Raw genomic sequence first — 14,352 nt, forward strand, 5'->3', positions numbered from 1 at the left:
AAATCTCTTGCATCAAGTTGTCATTGCGATAAGTACGCTGAGAGTGAATTTCGAGGAGGAGAGGAACTTGATCCCCGTTACACGTTACACGTCTAAAAAGAGGCGAGAAGCTAAGAACCTTGAAATTTGTCTTTCTTTGTTGACGAGGAGAGAAGAGAGATAACAATTTTGATAATAGAAGGTTGGGCTGGCAATAGAAGATAGTTCAGATAAATTCGCCTTCAGGTGTACAGCTTGCTGAATCAGAATCAGCAGCTGTGGGAATGAGAAAATGAAGTATGGACGTCGAGATAGGCATTCAAACATCAGGAATGTCGGAATATATTTTCGAAGATTGACGCAAAGGGCAACGCAATTATAATTTAACTAGATATCTCAACTCCCATCTTTCACCTCAATTCTAACCCACCAACAGAGCAGCAAATCCCACCGCAGCAAATGCAACAACCACACTCCCCCTCTCCACGCCCGCCGCTGCACTCTTCGAGCTCGTCGACGCCGGCGTACTAGACGTACTACTCGGCGACCCAGCACTCGTGGTACTCGGCATCGTCGAAGACGCCACAGCCGTACTAGCCGATCCACCCACATCGTTCAAATGCATCTGATCATACGGATACACATTCGTATAGTTAAACGAACCATCCGACTTTCCCCACGTGGTCGCCACATTACCTAGCACGCTTCCGGTGAGACATTTAGCGTTCGTAGCTGGAACGGGCCAGGATGGCAGGTATTGGGCGTCGGACAAGGGGCCGGGGTATGAGGAGTTGAAGTACAGGTTTGTGGTGTCAACAACGGTGTTTGTGTGCCCGGTTTTGTTGGCAACGAGAGCAAAGACATTGGCATTGCAGTCCCAGCGGCCGAGGGAGGGGAGACCCCAGTTTTGGGAAACGGTGGAGATCATGCTGTAGTGATTGTAGAAGGTGCTGTCTGTGGAGCCGTGGAGGGAGGTGGGGATTGCTCCTCCGAGGAGGATGGTGAACATGTTGTTGTGGTTTGTGTAGGTTTCGTCTTCGTCGAAAGTTAGGATGAGGAGGGTGTTGTTCATGAAGTAGTTGTTATTTAATAGTGGGGCAATGAAACCGCGAGCCCAGCTGGAAGTGAAGGCGATTGTGGTATCGTGGCCATCGTTTGTCATGTTCTGGAAGCAATTTTATTAGGAGAGGTGATCCATTTGAGGTGACTAAAGAAAACTTACAGGAGTAACGAACGACCATTGTGGCAGGGTCTTGGCAGCAAGATCCGAGGCGAAAGAATCGAAACTCTTAATCAGAGAAAGTCGTGTAGCATTGGAAGTAACCGATTCATAAATGACCAATGGGTTGTGTTTCCGCACGTAGTCATTGGCATAAGTGACTTGATTTGACCAATTGAAGCCCTGGAATCCAGGGTACGGAATATGTTCTTGGTATTCGCCCCAAGAGATGCCTTTGGTATCGAGCAGATCCACGACAGTAGAAATATTGGCAGGAATTTGATTGAAGTCATCATTGTCCATGCCTGCAAAGGTTAGCTATGAGCAAAAGACTTGGAATTTTGGAACAACTCGCCGAAAGTGTCTCCACCTACGCTTGCGATATAGTTGCTATGTCAAGATCAGTATTGTTTTATAAACCCAGATTGCCCATCTTCACTCACGGTTCAGACGGATGCGTGACAGCATAATAATTCGTTAGAGCAATACCCTGACTGGCAAGCCAAAGCAGATCCGAATTTGTAGAAGCCTTATCATAATCCTATGGAAAGTCAGTTTCGGATGAAGCAATGGAATGAATTGTACTTGCGGTATTTTCTAACCAGATTTGCACAATTCTGTCAAATGCCACACCTGGGACATTTGAAGTTGGTGACAGAGCTGTTGCGCTTGGTTCGGCGGCAATGATTGATGAAGCAGAGGGTTCGATGGTTGAGAAAGGAGGCCTTGAGGCGTACGTAGCAGTCGCTCCAAGAGCAAGCTTGGTGCCGAGAACAATCGCCAAAAGAAACTTTGAAGCCATGGTGACGGAGCAGTTTAACTCGTCAATTGGCTTGCCAAGTCAAGATGGACTAAGATCAAGCTTAATCAACGAAGATTCGAAACTTGTGCTAGGTCAATCAGTGAATGTGAACTTCTGCAAGGTCATGTCATACTGGGCCGGCATTACACTTTATAGTCTGGGAGCTCGTGCGAAGCTACTAATTGAGCAGTCCACGTTCCATTTGGCTGGAGTCAAGGATGTCGACTGTCGTGTTTCCAATACAGGGCATGTGAGTGGTGAACGGTGTTGCTCGGAGCAGTATCTAGGAAGAAGAACGAATTCCAGCAGCTGCACGAGGGGAAGTCTTTCCAACACTTTTCTTCATGCAAGCTTTCGCACTTGACAGGGTTCACGACAGGGTCTTGAGCCAGCAAACAGGCACAATCAGGAAACCACAATAGGTTCGGTTGACGGATGTTTCGAGATCAGCGGATGACACCTGGTCAAGGATGCTGGTACTGTATCGTGGGATGCGGGATGGATTGGGCAGGAGGTATCAGTCTCCGTGTCACTTACCCCTCATCACGTTCTTTGTCGTCAACAGGGCATTCGCCAATCTGGCTGAGTGGCTTCAGGGCGCATTCTGAAGAACTGTTGTGGCTTGGAGGTGGGCTTGGAAATATTAATCGTATGATTGTATGTCCAGGGAGGTGGAAAGAGCACAGTGCGTCTTCGAGATAGGACTGAGAAAGGTTGGGGATTTTTCTCCGGGGCTACCAGGCCTCAGATAGGATATGCAGGCCAAGAACGTCTGGAAGCACTCGGATCAGGCCAGGGCAGACAAGCTTTGCAGGAAGCGATCCAGTGGTTTCAGACCATGACTAGCGATCACCAGCGGGAGGTCAAGCCCCGGGTTAGACCCCCAGTCCAGCCCGCAACCTCCAATCTGAGACCTTCAAAAGCCTCTCCGTTGGACCCTCGGTCTGACCGTCCAATATCTTCACAGAACTCGCCCGACGGCTGGTATCGCAGCAAACAATCAACATACGTGCATCTTACCCTGCCCATTACCAATCATCACGTACACATGTCGACCTTCTATTTCTCTTCTGGAATTCGGTCGGCATGTCACTTATCTTTCCATCTCCATTTACAAATGTCTTATCTGATGGAAGTACGACAGCCACCTCCACGAAGTCTCGTCCGTGAAGCTCGTATATGATATTTGCAGGTCTTATAATTGTATAATAGGCCGTTATTTTTGATCTTTCCTTGTACTGAAAAAAGTGAATTGATATTCGCTTCTGGAGTCGCGTGCTCAACTGGTTTTTTCTTGCAGCGCGCAAATTTGAGCCATTGGAGAGCAACCACCGGGACACTTCACCTGTGGCTACGAGATGCTGTCACGATCCAGTTTCTGTAGCACATTCACACTTATTTGACCACCATGGATGACGAGAAGCCTGACAGAGTCACTGCTGCAGTCGATCCAGAAAAGCCATCTGCTACAAGCTCAAAACCTAGCAAGCTCTCCTTATTGATCGGAGGGGCTATCGTTGTTATTGTTGTCCTTGCTCTTGCTCTCGGACTGGGCTTGGGATTAGGTCTGAAGCATCATCATAGCTCAGCAGTCTCCTCTTCATCGACGGTACCTTCAGCAAGCGCCTCTCCGTCCTCCACGCCATCCGGACTATCGGAAAATATCCCATCATGGAGGAGAGATCCATCTGAATACCTTCTAGATATGGATTGGGATATCAATGCTGCTCCTACAACGAGGATATTCAATATTACAGTCAGTGAGATTCAAGCTGCTCCTGATGGTAAGTGACGGGAAGAAGGATATTATGCGTCACGTGCCTACTCACTATCCTTAGGGGTTATGCGAACAATGCTTGTTATGAACGGACAATTCCCAGGCCCGTTAATCAGAGTGAATGAAGGCGATCGGGTGTTGGTCAATGTGACAAATCAATTGAAGAATGGCACTTCGATGCATTGGCATGGGTTCTTTCAAAATGGAACCAACTGGATGGATGGAACGGCGGGGATCACACAGGTCAGAAACATTCGATGACATCCAAAAGTAGATTCTAAGCTAGGCCTTATAGTGTCCAATACCTCCGGGCACATCTTCTCTTTACAATTTCACTGTAGAGAACCAATTTGGGACCTATTGGTATCATTCCCATTTCTCATCTCAGTACACGGACGGCCTTGTTGGTCCCTTTATCGTACACTCTCCATCTGAAGCAACTGTTCGCTCGACCTACGATTATGATCAAGTTATCCTTCTCTCGGACTGGTATCATGATCTCAGCAGCGCCTTACTGCCTGCTTATCTTGCATCAGGAAACGAAAATGCAGAGCCACTGCCAGACAGTGGTGTAATTCAGGGGACAAATTAGTGAGTCTCCTTCAAACCGTGTACCCACAATACTGAGTAGACTAGCTTCGACTGCTCGTCATATGACCCCGACAGTGGTTACATTTGCCAAGATAACTCCACTCGTGCAATTCTCCCTATTCATCCTCAGAAACGACATCGTCTCCGCCTCATCAACACAGGAGCATTCGGAGAATTTGATGTCAGCATTGACAATCACACACTCTCCGTCATCGAAGCAGACTCGACCCTCATCACTCCAGTCACTGTACACCGCGTCCCAATTCACATCGCACAGCGCTATTCGGTAGTCGTGAACTTCAACCAGTCCACCTCCACCAACTACTGGTTCCGCGCTCAAATGAACGAGCACTGCTTCTCCGCCGACAACCCCGTCCTAGATCCCGACGTCAAGGCTCTCATCTCATACAGCAACACAACATCCGAACCCACCAACTCAATAGACTGGACCGACGTCCTCGACGTCACATGCCAAGACCTAAACACCACTCTCCTCGTCCCCCTAACCCCCATCTCGCCCCCCAAAAACGACCTAACCTACCAACTCGACATCTCCTTCCAAATCGGCTCCTACGCCCTCGACAAAGCCTACATAAACTCCACAACCTGGACCCCCTCCAGCACCCCGACCCTCAACCAAGCAATCTCCGCCCTCTCCTCCCAAAACACCACCCTCTCATCCTCCTTCTCCACTCTCGGCCTCGACACAACCCTCTACTCACCCTCCGGCTCCCAATTCATCCTCTCAATCCCCACCCTCCAAACCGTAGATATCCTACTCAACAATTTCGACGAGGGCGCGCACCCATTCCATCTACACGGCCACCAGTTCTGGGAACTCGCTTCGGGGACGGGGAATTTTGATTGGGGGACCGCGTATCAGGGGATCGATACGAGGAATCCGATGAGGAGGGATACGTTGACGGTGGATGCGTATGGGTGGAGTTTGATACGGTTTGTGGCGGATAATCCGGGGTTGTGGGCGTTGCATTGTCATATTAGTGTGAGTTTTTCCTCCTTCTGTGTGGGGTTGAATGTTGGAGGTTGGATGGGAGATTTGCTGACAAAATTGTTCTGGTAGTGGCATATGGAGGCGGGGCTTTTGATGCAATTCCAGACGAGAGCGGATATTATGAAGACGTGGACATTGCCGGCTGATGTAAAGGGATTGTGTTCTACTTAGATGTTCTATGCATGATTCATTTGCTTTTGATATAGATGGAAGTGAAACTCAGTGTCTGATCTTCTTCTTTGTGGTGATTTGTTCCCTAAGTGGCGTTCGTTAGGCTCAACATTCTGGACGTGAAGTCGGACATTTTCAGCTTGATATGGTAGTCAGTCGTTCTTTTGAATCGGCTTTTGGATCTTAAGAGGCAATAGAGTACTCAGGTAGGAAATCGAAATAACTTGGGCGTGATCTTGGTTAGTCGGAAGATGAGGAGGGTTCGGAAATGTTAAACGTGTATATCAGCGAAGAGGAGAGGTCGATATCATTTGATGTCACGGATAGTGAGGGAGAGCCAGAGAACGAGAATGAGGATGGCATGGATGAGGGTCAACTCCGGGGTGCGAAGAGGCAAAGAAGAGAGGGAGGATCATAACGATGACATGGGAAATAGAAGTTTCTTTTCTGCCCCCTTGTTATTCAAGCCCTCTGCGGCATATTAAAAAGAAAACGAACCTCAATCTTGAATCTCTGGGGCATCCTGGAATAGACACCTTAAGATTGTTGACAAAGAGGTTCTTTCAAAAAATTAGGGGGAGCTACTCGCTAACTTCGAGGCCCACTTAAACTCGCACCGACTTCTCGCCAATCCATTAGCCGCTACACAAACGGATCTCAGAAACCCTTCTATTTTTCCTTGGTTGCAAAATAATAGCAAAAATAAGTTGGAAAAGGCCCAAAAAGAAAAGTTCAGGGACCAAAAAAAAAGAGATTTTGGACTTGCAGGGAATCGAACCCTGGACCATTCCCAAGCTGGATGAATGCTAAGGGAATATTATACCACTAAACCACAAGCCCGTTTCCGATTGGTTGTTGCAAGAAAATTGCTTATTGAAAATAATAAGAAAAGGAATATAGAAAGGGGTAAAGGTCAATTTTGGTCGAAGATGGAGCTTCACGTGATCTGTAGGGGATGGAAGTTCATGTTAGTAAGACGAGCCGTAATAGTTTGTTTTATATTGTCAATTTCCTATCCCTCTTTCGAAGATATGCTTGGTTTGATGATACTTCTGCTAAATCAAGTAGTCTGTGATCTTTGATCAAGTGAAAACTTATCACGTGAGACTAATCAGAGAGTTGATTTCAAATGTACTTGGTCTAAGTGGAATATGATCTAAACTGTTCTAAGCATCATTTAATAGGAATTTAATGTCAGCATCTAAATAAACATCTACATTTCACTTTCTCTCAAAGTTCGTACCTAGAGGAACGTTGGCAGGAGAGAGAGCTTGACGCTTGCGATTATGATTAAGGTTCTCTATTCTCAGTGTTAGTAACACATAATATGGCAGAGACATGCTGAAATGTCTACTGATGTTCATAACATTTTCTTTTACAGGTTGCTCGCATCCAAAACGGGTATTTACAATAAAAATGGCCAAATTGCTACTTCACCCAGAGAAAGTCATGCATGGAGATTATCTAGTCGATTATCTACGCCAGGGATTGATGATTTGGCATAGCACTTGGTAAGGAACATGACAATAGACAAACGATAGCATAATTATACGGGATCTCCCCGAAGGAAGAAGCCTCTCCAGCATTGTTCATTATCACAGTTCCATGTTTGATAACCCGGACCATGAACATTCCCCCGGTGGCGACAGCCTTTGGGTGTGAGCGCCTTGCCTAATCTGGCCGAATTTTCCTATTTCAGTAAGGTGGAGTGGTCAAAAATGCTGGACTGCGATAGGTTTAACCTTTAAGTTTAACCTTTAATCTTTAACCTTTAACCTTTAACTTATAACTTCATACAACATTAATATTTTCAACCTTATCAACTTTACTTTTTCTCTCTCAAACTCTAACCCCTCTATCCCCTTTTCTTAAACTCGGTTTTTATTGCATTTTTACTTCCAAATTTATGATTCTTTTTCCCAACATTTAAATGCCTTACCATCTCTCTCCTTTATTCCTAACCCTCACTCTCTCATCCTCACTCCCTTATCCTCATTTATTCTCCCTCCACCGTCTCCCTCCCACGTCTCCCTCCCACTCTTCCACCCTCATTTCCACTCACTCGAGTCACCTCACGCTATGACGTACTAAAGGTTTCACCAACAGTTGGAATTCTCGCTCAACAACCCTTCTAAGATTTAGGATAAAATCTAAAACTTAGTCTCTCCCTCACTTATATATACCCACTCTCCGCCCTCCTTTCCCTTTCCTTCTTTCCTTCTCTCCCTTAAACACTGCTACTAGGTAAGAATGTAAGTCTCACTCTCTCACCCTCTCACCCTCTCACCCTCTCACCCTCTCACCCTCTCACCCTCTCACCCTCTCACTCTTGTTACGGATCACCTGGATCACCCTGATCTGGATCACTTGGTTAGAGATCACGTGAGCACTTAGGTAGCCTCCACGTGATCCTCCCTGGGAACGGATCGGGCTTAGAGCTTAAGCATGTTTCACTCTGGCGTATATAAGCTCTAGCTCTCCCACTCCCTTCTTCTTTCCTTACTTTTAAATTCTAAGAAATAGTCGAATCGATTCTTCGTCTACGTACTAAGCTTCTCACTATGCTATTATCTTATTTAAAAGTCACTAAACTCTTTTAGCCTAGGAAGGCACTCTAAAGAATATCCCACTAGCAGCGGCTAGCTACGGCCTTGAGAATAGTAGGCACATACGGCACGTACGGCCAGAGAATAGTACCAGAAGTATATCCTCATTTTTCACCCCTTACTATTCGACGGGAGTTTTCTCTTTCCTTTAGCTGACCTTCTGGCTCGAGAGCGCGAAGTGGTCCCAGTAAGTGGATTGGTATCCATCGTCCGGTAAGAGGGAAAAGAAGGCTTGTCGAATGGTAAAGGGTATCCTGCAAGCTCGAAAATGGTACGTGACATTTCAACTCGGTGGGGCCGACTAACATGACCGTGGACAGGCCAGTTGCTAGCTTGAACGATGTCCGTGAGTTCTTTGGCCTGAAAAGATATGAGAAGATGGAAGAAGTCAATTCCGATCCCGAGATCGCTGACCTTCTCCGCAAACTCTATCATGATCCTGACATGATCGAGTTGTACCCCGGGCTACTTGTCGAGGATCCCAAGCCAGCTATGAGCCCTGGTCACGGAGCATGCTTGAACTTCACCTTGGGGAGAGCTGTTCTCTCAGATGCTATCACCCTTGTGAGATCTGATCGATTTAGCACAATCGTCAGTACAGAATAAGATACTCTTCAAACGAATGCTAACAAGATTCCAGGATTATACACCAGCAACATTGACAAACTGGGGATTCGATGAGATCAGAGCCGACCCAAAGACGTAAGCCACCGAGCTTGTCCTCTTTGTCTATTGGTTTCTAACAATACTTAGATTGGGTGGATCAATGTTTTACAAATTGATTCAGCGAGTGCCTGGCTGGTTTCAGTTCAACTCGATCCATGTCATGCAACCATTCTATACCAAGAACACCAACGAGAAGATTGCGAAAGACCTCGGGACACTACCCCTTTACACAACAGCTGATCCAGCGCCTCCTTCCGCACCGATTCCCGTGACTAAGAACACGACAGTACGCAGCATCTTCAAAGATCCGGCTCACTTTGCGGAGACAGTCGGATTTATCTTGGCTGGCCTGTTCCCCATTGAGAAAAGAGACTTCTCTGCATACATGCTTGCTGGCGATTCTGCTTTGCAGACTGCCCAACGTAATCTTGTGGGAGATATCCTTTATGGCTCCGACGAATTAAAGACGACCCTGACCTCTTTCTTGACTACGTATGGCAGTGAATGCCTAATTGGTGAAACACTCAGCATGGCCAACAATCTGGATCAAATTGATATCATGAGAGACTTAGTCCAAACTCTCAGTCCAAACTCTCTCTCCACTCACGTGGTCAAGACTGACTTTGCGTGCCATAGTTTCGCAATCCCAGTGAGCACTCGCCTGATCGCTGATCTCTGGAATCTCGACATGCAGACTCCAGAAAATCCAGATGGCGCCATAAGTATGATTGATATCCGTACAGCCCTGACAAATCTTCGAGCTGGACTCTTTGCTTCTGCTGACACCGCCACGATTTGGAACCACCGACGACTTGCTCAAGAGGGCGCCACCCTCCTCACAGAGACAACAGATATTCAAGTGAACAATGTGCTGAGAGACAACTACCACGTTGGGTGGACTGAGAGCCTCGTCCGACCTTTCTCAGGGTAAAAACCCGTCGAGATCTCTCTAAGCAGGGTTCTATTCGATGGTATGGCCGTCATATTGTTGCCCAACTTCTCAAAGCAGGTAAGTCTGTCAGGGAAGTCTCAGACCTCTGCTGGATAAATGCCGTTGGTGCGATTTCCGTCACCGAGGGAGCGGTAAGCCAGTCCCATTATTGTCCGATGGACCATTTTGACCTGGATAGTTCGGCGAAATCCTTCACTTCTTCTTGCAACCAGAAAATGCGCAGTACTGGGCAAATGCGCAGGACCTTGCTGCTGCAAAGAATCCCGAGTCCGACAAGACGATCCGAGAATATGTTCTTGAAGCTCAGAGACTGACTACCTCATTTTCGCTTCCACGAGCCTGTATCGCAGATGTCACCATTGATGGGCAATGTTTCAAGAGAGGAGATACTCTGCTCTTACTGTTGGTAAGATACAGACAGAGAGTCCTCATACACGGTACTAATTCTTCCAAAGGGACCAGCAAGCAGAGATGCAGACTTTGTTCCAGAGCCAATGGCATTCAAGCCTGGGCGTCCCAAAGAAGCTTATGCCCAGTTTGGCTGGGGAGCACATGTGAGTGGGCCCAATGTGGCAACGATCCGTTCCGACGTCTCCTAGTGTAATTGTCTCAGTGCTCCTGGGACATTATACTGAAATCGAAGTATGCTGATACCTAGATTGTACTTTGTAGGAGTGCCTCGGTCGTGAAATTGCCATCATGTTCTGCGTTGAGTTGATTAAGCTTGTCGCAGGTCTCAAAAACCTTCGTCCCGCACCGGGTGATATGGGAGAGTTCAAGAGTATCGTTGTCGGCCAACAAAAGAATTGCCTCAGGTTAGTTTTCCTTTCCAGGAGATTCTGGTCTGGTGCAGGAGATCTTCCTCAGAGAAAACGTCCCTTATGATACACTTCCGCTTTTGAAACTCCAGCATCAAGACTTCTTATGCTCAATAAAGTTCATCATACTGATGAGTCAATAGTGAGGACTGGTCCAAGCTGACTCTGGATCCTACAAATGAGTGGTGCTCCGTACTAGTCCTTATTGACCGTCTCTAATTGGTCACAGCTTGGAAATTGCACTTTGAGGGTCGTGGTAAGGGAATCTACCAGACTGGAGAGACATGCAGCCCCACGCAGCACGATCTCGACGTTGCCGTTTTCAACTTGCGAAAGGCCATGGCCAAGGGACAGGTGGCAGCTTGAAGACTTTTGTCAGTGGACGACAGAGGTTGATGGCTAGAATAAAACTGAGCTATTGGCATGAGTATGCAGTATCTTCTATCTTGAGTTCCAGAAAATTCTCGACTTATCAATGAATTGCTGTGAAGTGAAGTCGCGAACCGCCAACGCACGTGAGAAAGCGACCTTACTTTATTCGAAATATTGACTGTTATCCAAAGAAAACAAAGTCTGTCAGAAATAAAGACAAGATATGACAAGTAAAGTGTGACCCGCAAGAACAATGTGAGAATCAATTCCGAGGTCGGAGAAAAAGTTGGCTTCGTGCAACCTCTGGCTCTTTGCTTTTTCTTCCATGAGGTGGGGTAATCCCACTTGATCGTTCGGGTTATGTCGCACATCTATCTTACGCTCCCATCTCAGAACCCTATCTCCCGCTTCTGGACTCATATTATAGTGTGGCGGTGTGTCGATGGCCTCGCAAGTAGAGGGAGGAATAATGATGACAGAACCCCTCACTGATATCACGTCATCAATTGATGATCCGTATCTCACGGAGACATTACTCAGTAGCGACAATCCCAACGTGAGCGAAATGAGATGCACACTCGAAGGGGAATGCACAACATTTTGTCATCCATATCCCTCACCAGTTCCAAACCCAGTCGAGCAACAAGCAACAGATGACTTATTATCAGTTTGTCTACGTGATGTTTTGTCAGACCGCCTTACATCATGGAATACCAATGCGAAGCAACTTTTTTACTACCAAGACCATCAAGACAACCCCATTGCCGGCGCGAGATTTATCCGACGAACCCTGTTGTTCGCATTCACGAGACTTTATGACAAGAAGCAAGAGTTCCGGTCAAGAGATCTGGAGTCGCAAGCAAAGATATTCTTAGGTGATTGGTTTGATGGTGATGACATGTGGGGTAAACATCGAGTCTTCCCAAGGAGCATAGACAAAAGTGTATTCGTCGCGGTTGCGGTAGGAACTCGTATGAGGCTTTGGAAGTGCTCGAAAGTTGCAGATGCGGCAAATGGTGTGGATATAACGCCGCTATGGGGAGGTGTGAAGGAAGGCGATTGGGGAGAATATCTTGAAATAGGAGATTCAGTTGAAGGAGTCTGGTTAAGGAACGAAATAGTGAAAATGCTTCTCGGGGCGGGGGAGATGGTGAGGTGACATGCCGGTGAGATAGATTCATATGTGCAGTACAAGTAGCGTTGCACAGCACCGCACTCGCTCAACTCAACCATAGTGATTGGGAGAAACCATATCTAATCGCTTTCGCTTTCGCTTTCGCTTATGCTACTTGCTTATATTTGCTTTGTCTACGATGAAGCCGTACTAGGTGCACATCGTCTACGATATGATCTTGGAAATATTGGGTAAGAAACAAGTATCTTTCGTAAGCTAAAACCTGCTTGGCTTCTTCATGTACCTTTCATTGTCTGCAAATGAGGCTCTGACAAGGCAGCATTGAGGCCACTCTACGTCGAAAGCTTTTCTGCTTACCCCCGCTATACCCGCTTCTCCTTTTCAGATCAATGGCAGTATCTTAGGCAAAACATCCGTATAGCCTACACCACTCGGTGGTTCCATGGAATAGATGTAGTTTCCCCACCATGGTCCACCTCCCCACCACAGAGCACCAAGCCAAACATCAGTATTCTTGCCCATATAAGTCAACATGTCTGTCACAGCACTCTCGCACTGCGCATTTGCCCCACCAGCAAACTCTCCGATGATTCCCTTCTTGTTGTTTGTCTTGAGCCAATTCGTTGCAGCAGTGATTCTCTCAGATCCAATGGTTGCTGAAACGCAGTTTGCCGACGTGCCAGATCCATCTGAGTCGAGGTATTGGTGCATTTCGTAGACAATCATATTTTGGGGATCCGTGAGAGAGGCGAGGTTGGTGTTGCCTGATGTTGTCCTTGTAAATGATTAGCATCGCTCAGGAGATCGTTTTGCACGATGAAAGGAGAAACAAACCAGGTCCAAGCACCGCTATAGCTAGTTCCCTCAACGAAGATATATTGAGAAGTAGCACCTGCAGCTCTCACACCGTTGATACAAGCTTGCATGAGGTTCGGAACGCTCGCAGAACCCATGTCATGGGGCTCATTGTTACAATCAAAGATGACCTTGCTGTTGCTTGCAAAGAGGCCAGCTAGAGTCTTCCAGAATGCTTGGAAGCCGGTATAATCGGTAATCACTGCGCCGTTGTATCGTGCGAAGTTATGGGGGTCAACAATTGCGTAGGCTCCTTTAGAAGTGATATAGTTGACGTAGTTTGTGAGGCCTGCTTGGTAGGTTGCATTGGTAGTACCAGTCATGCTGGTAGGGATGATTCGTTCCATCATGATCGGAATACCTGTTTCTTATCAGACTTGACTTTCTCGACTAGGTTAACGGATCTGCTTGCGGAATATATTCATGCCCTTGCCGACCATAGTATCAATAGTCGAGCTGTTTGGGATATCAGACGCTGTCAATGGAATTCTCGAAAGAGCGATCTCACGTTGGTGGCCATGTATAATCTTTGTCTACCCGGCCTGGAATGGCAGTGTTTCCAAACTCAGCACCCGATTCATTGACACCGAAGAATTGAAAGATCTTGGCTCGTTTCTTCTTCTCAGCTGTGGGAGCAGCAACGGCAAGCACAACTGTGCTGGCAACGAGGAATAAATCACCGAAACGCATGATGAACGACTGAGAAAGAACCAGTCAAAAGGAACAGTTGAAAGTCTCTGGCGGAGTGCAGAACCGCACATGAAATGGAGATGCTGGTCATACTTATAGCCATCCGATGGCAATATTGTTAAAGCAAAATCAGAAATTTAATATCAACATCTGGAGATTTTCCATGCGGAACATCAATGCTTGTCAGGACACTCAATGTACTGGCTTGGCATGCTTGGATCATCTCGTCCCGCTGACCTCGACCAGGAACATCTAGCAATTGGAGTGGAAGACAGGGGAAACCAGATGCGGAGTAAACTTCTCGCTGGGTCAAGCCATCGCGGGATATTCCCCCACATTTGGACTAAACATGAAACAGCCAGATTGCCGAGTCAATTGAGTGTGGTCGAGGGCTTCCAAAGGTCCAAAATTGGAAGGACCTTGTTGATTCTATGTGTGAACCTTACTCATCAGTGAACACCAAAAGATCGATGACCGAGGCAAATCAACTCGCATACTTTGCGATGGCCATCAAATGGTCAATGGTTCTATGGCACAGGCGCAAAGAAATGGTACACAACGGAAAGTTTATCCATCTGATTAATATAAACTCATCAGCTTTCACTATCAATCTCACCCCGGCACTCGCTGGTCTCAATCGTCCGAAGTGGTATTCGGAGGTGGTGCCTCCGTTACTTGGCGCCCGCATCGTACCTGCCTCTCGGCAA

General features: G+C 46.9%; 5 protein-coding genes and 1 non-coding gene across 6 annotated transcripts; 3 read left to right on the forward strand and 3 right to left on the reverse strand.

The window, feature by feature from the left end:
- Positions 1 to 264: 264 nt before the first annotated feature.
- LY89DRAFT_178266 (phosphoesterase-domain-containing protein) lies at positions 265 to 2,247 on the reverse strand. Its single transcript, XM_018205593.1, has 6 exons — positions 2,148 to 2,247; positions 1,788 to 2,088; positions 1,642 to 1,739; positions 1,554 to 1,588; positions 1,202 to 1,503; positions 265 to 1,144 (listed from the first exon to the last, which is right to left on the reverse strand). Exons 2-6 carry the CDS (start codon positions 1,998 to 2,000, stop codon positions 401 to 403), a joined length of 1,392 nt encoding a protein of 463 aa, XP_018077643.1. The 5' UTR covers positions 2,001 to 2,088; positions 2,148 to 2,247; the 3' UTR covers positions 265 to 400.
- Positions 2,248 to 2,968: 721 nt separating this feature from the next.
- Positions 2,969 to 6,003, forward strand: LY89DRAFT_680065 (uncharacterized protein). The gene is made up of 5 exons (XM_018214000.1): positions 2,969 to 3,784; positions 3,839 to 4,020; positions 4,073 to 4,368; positions 4,414 to 5,371; positions 5,450 to 6,003. Exons 1-5 carry the CDS (start codon positions 3,409 to 3,411, stop codon positions 5,549 to 5,551), a joined length of 1,914 nt encoding a protein of 637 aa, XP_018077644.1. The 5' UTR covers positions 2,969 to 3,408; the 3' UTR covers positions 5,552 to 6,003.
- A 305-nt stretch (positions 6,004 to 6,308) lies between these two features.
- Positions 6,309 to 6,391, reverse strand: LY89DRAFT_t9. The gene has a single exon. It is a non-coding gene; the product is annotated as a tRNA-Ala (tRNA).
- Positions 6,392 to 8,070: 1,679 nt separating this feature from the next.
- Positions 8,071 to 10,875, forward strand: LY89DRAFT_777069 (uncharacterized protein). Its single transcript, XM_018222105.1, has 11 exons — positions 8,071 to 8,253; positions 8,328 to 8,428; positions 8,478 to 8,748; positions 8,798 to 8,859; positions 8,911 to 9,750; positions 9,846 to 9,906; positions 9,954 to 10,181; positions 10,231 to 10,329; positions 10,448 to 10,590; positions 10,737 to 10,775; positions 10,823 to 10,875. The coding sequence occupies exons 2-11, from the start codon at positions 8,397 to 8,399 to the stop codon at positions 10,839 to 10,841; spliced, it is 1,794 nt and encodes a 597-aa protein (XP_018077645.1). The 5' UTR covers positions 8,071 to 8,253; positions 8,328 to 8,396; the 3' UTR covers positions 10,842 to 10,875.
- Positions 10,876 to 11,330: 455 nt separating this feature from the next.
- LY89DRAFT_713783 (uncharacterized protein) lies at positions 11,331 to 12,214 on the forward strand. Its single transcript, XM_018218076.1, has one exon. The coding sequence runs from the start codon at positions 11,408 to 11,410 to the stop codon at positions 12,122 to 12,124; it is 717 nt and encodes a 238-aa protein (XP_018077646.1). The 5' UTR covers positions 11,331 to 11,407; the 3' UTR covers positions 12,125 to 12,214.
- Positions 12,215 to 12,345: 131 nt separating this feature from the next.
- Positions 12,346 to 13,645, reverse strand: LY89DRAFT_703845 (putative endo-beta-1,4-glucanase B; the record flags this gene model as incomplete). The annotated part of the gene is made up of 4 exons (XM_018217348.1): positions 12,346 to 12,875; positions 12,935 to 13,316; positions 13,368 to 13,411; positions 13,464 to 13,645. The coding sequence occupies 4 exons, from the start codon at positions 13,643 to 13,645 to the stop codon at positions 12,482 to 12,484; spliced, it is 1,002 nt and encodes a 333-aa protein (XP_018077647.1). The 3' UTR covers positions 12,346 to 12,481.
- Positions 13,646 to 14,352: the final 707 nt, after the last annotated feature.

Source organism: Mollisia scopiformis (genome assembly GCF_001500285.1).
Source record: "Mollisia scopiformis unplaced genomic scaffold LY89scaffold_2, whole genome shotgun sequence".
NCBI classification, from domain to species: domain Eukaryota; kingdom Fungi; phylum Ascomycota; class Leotiomycetes; order Helotiales; family Mollisiaceae; genus Mollisia; species Mollisia scopiformis.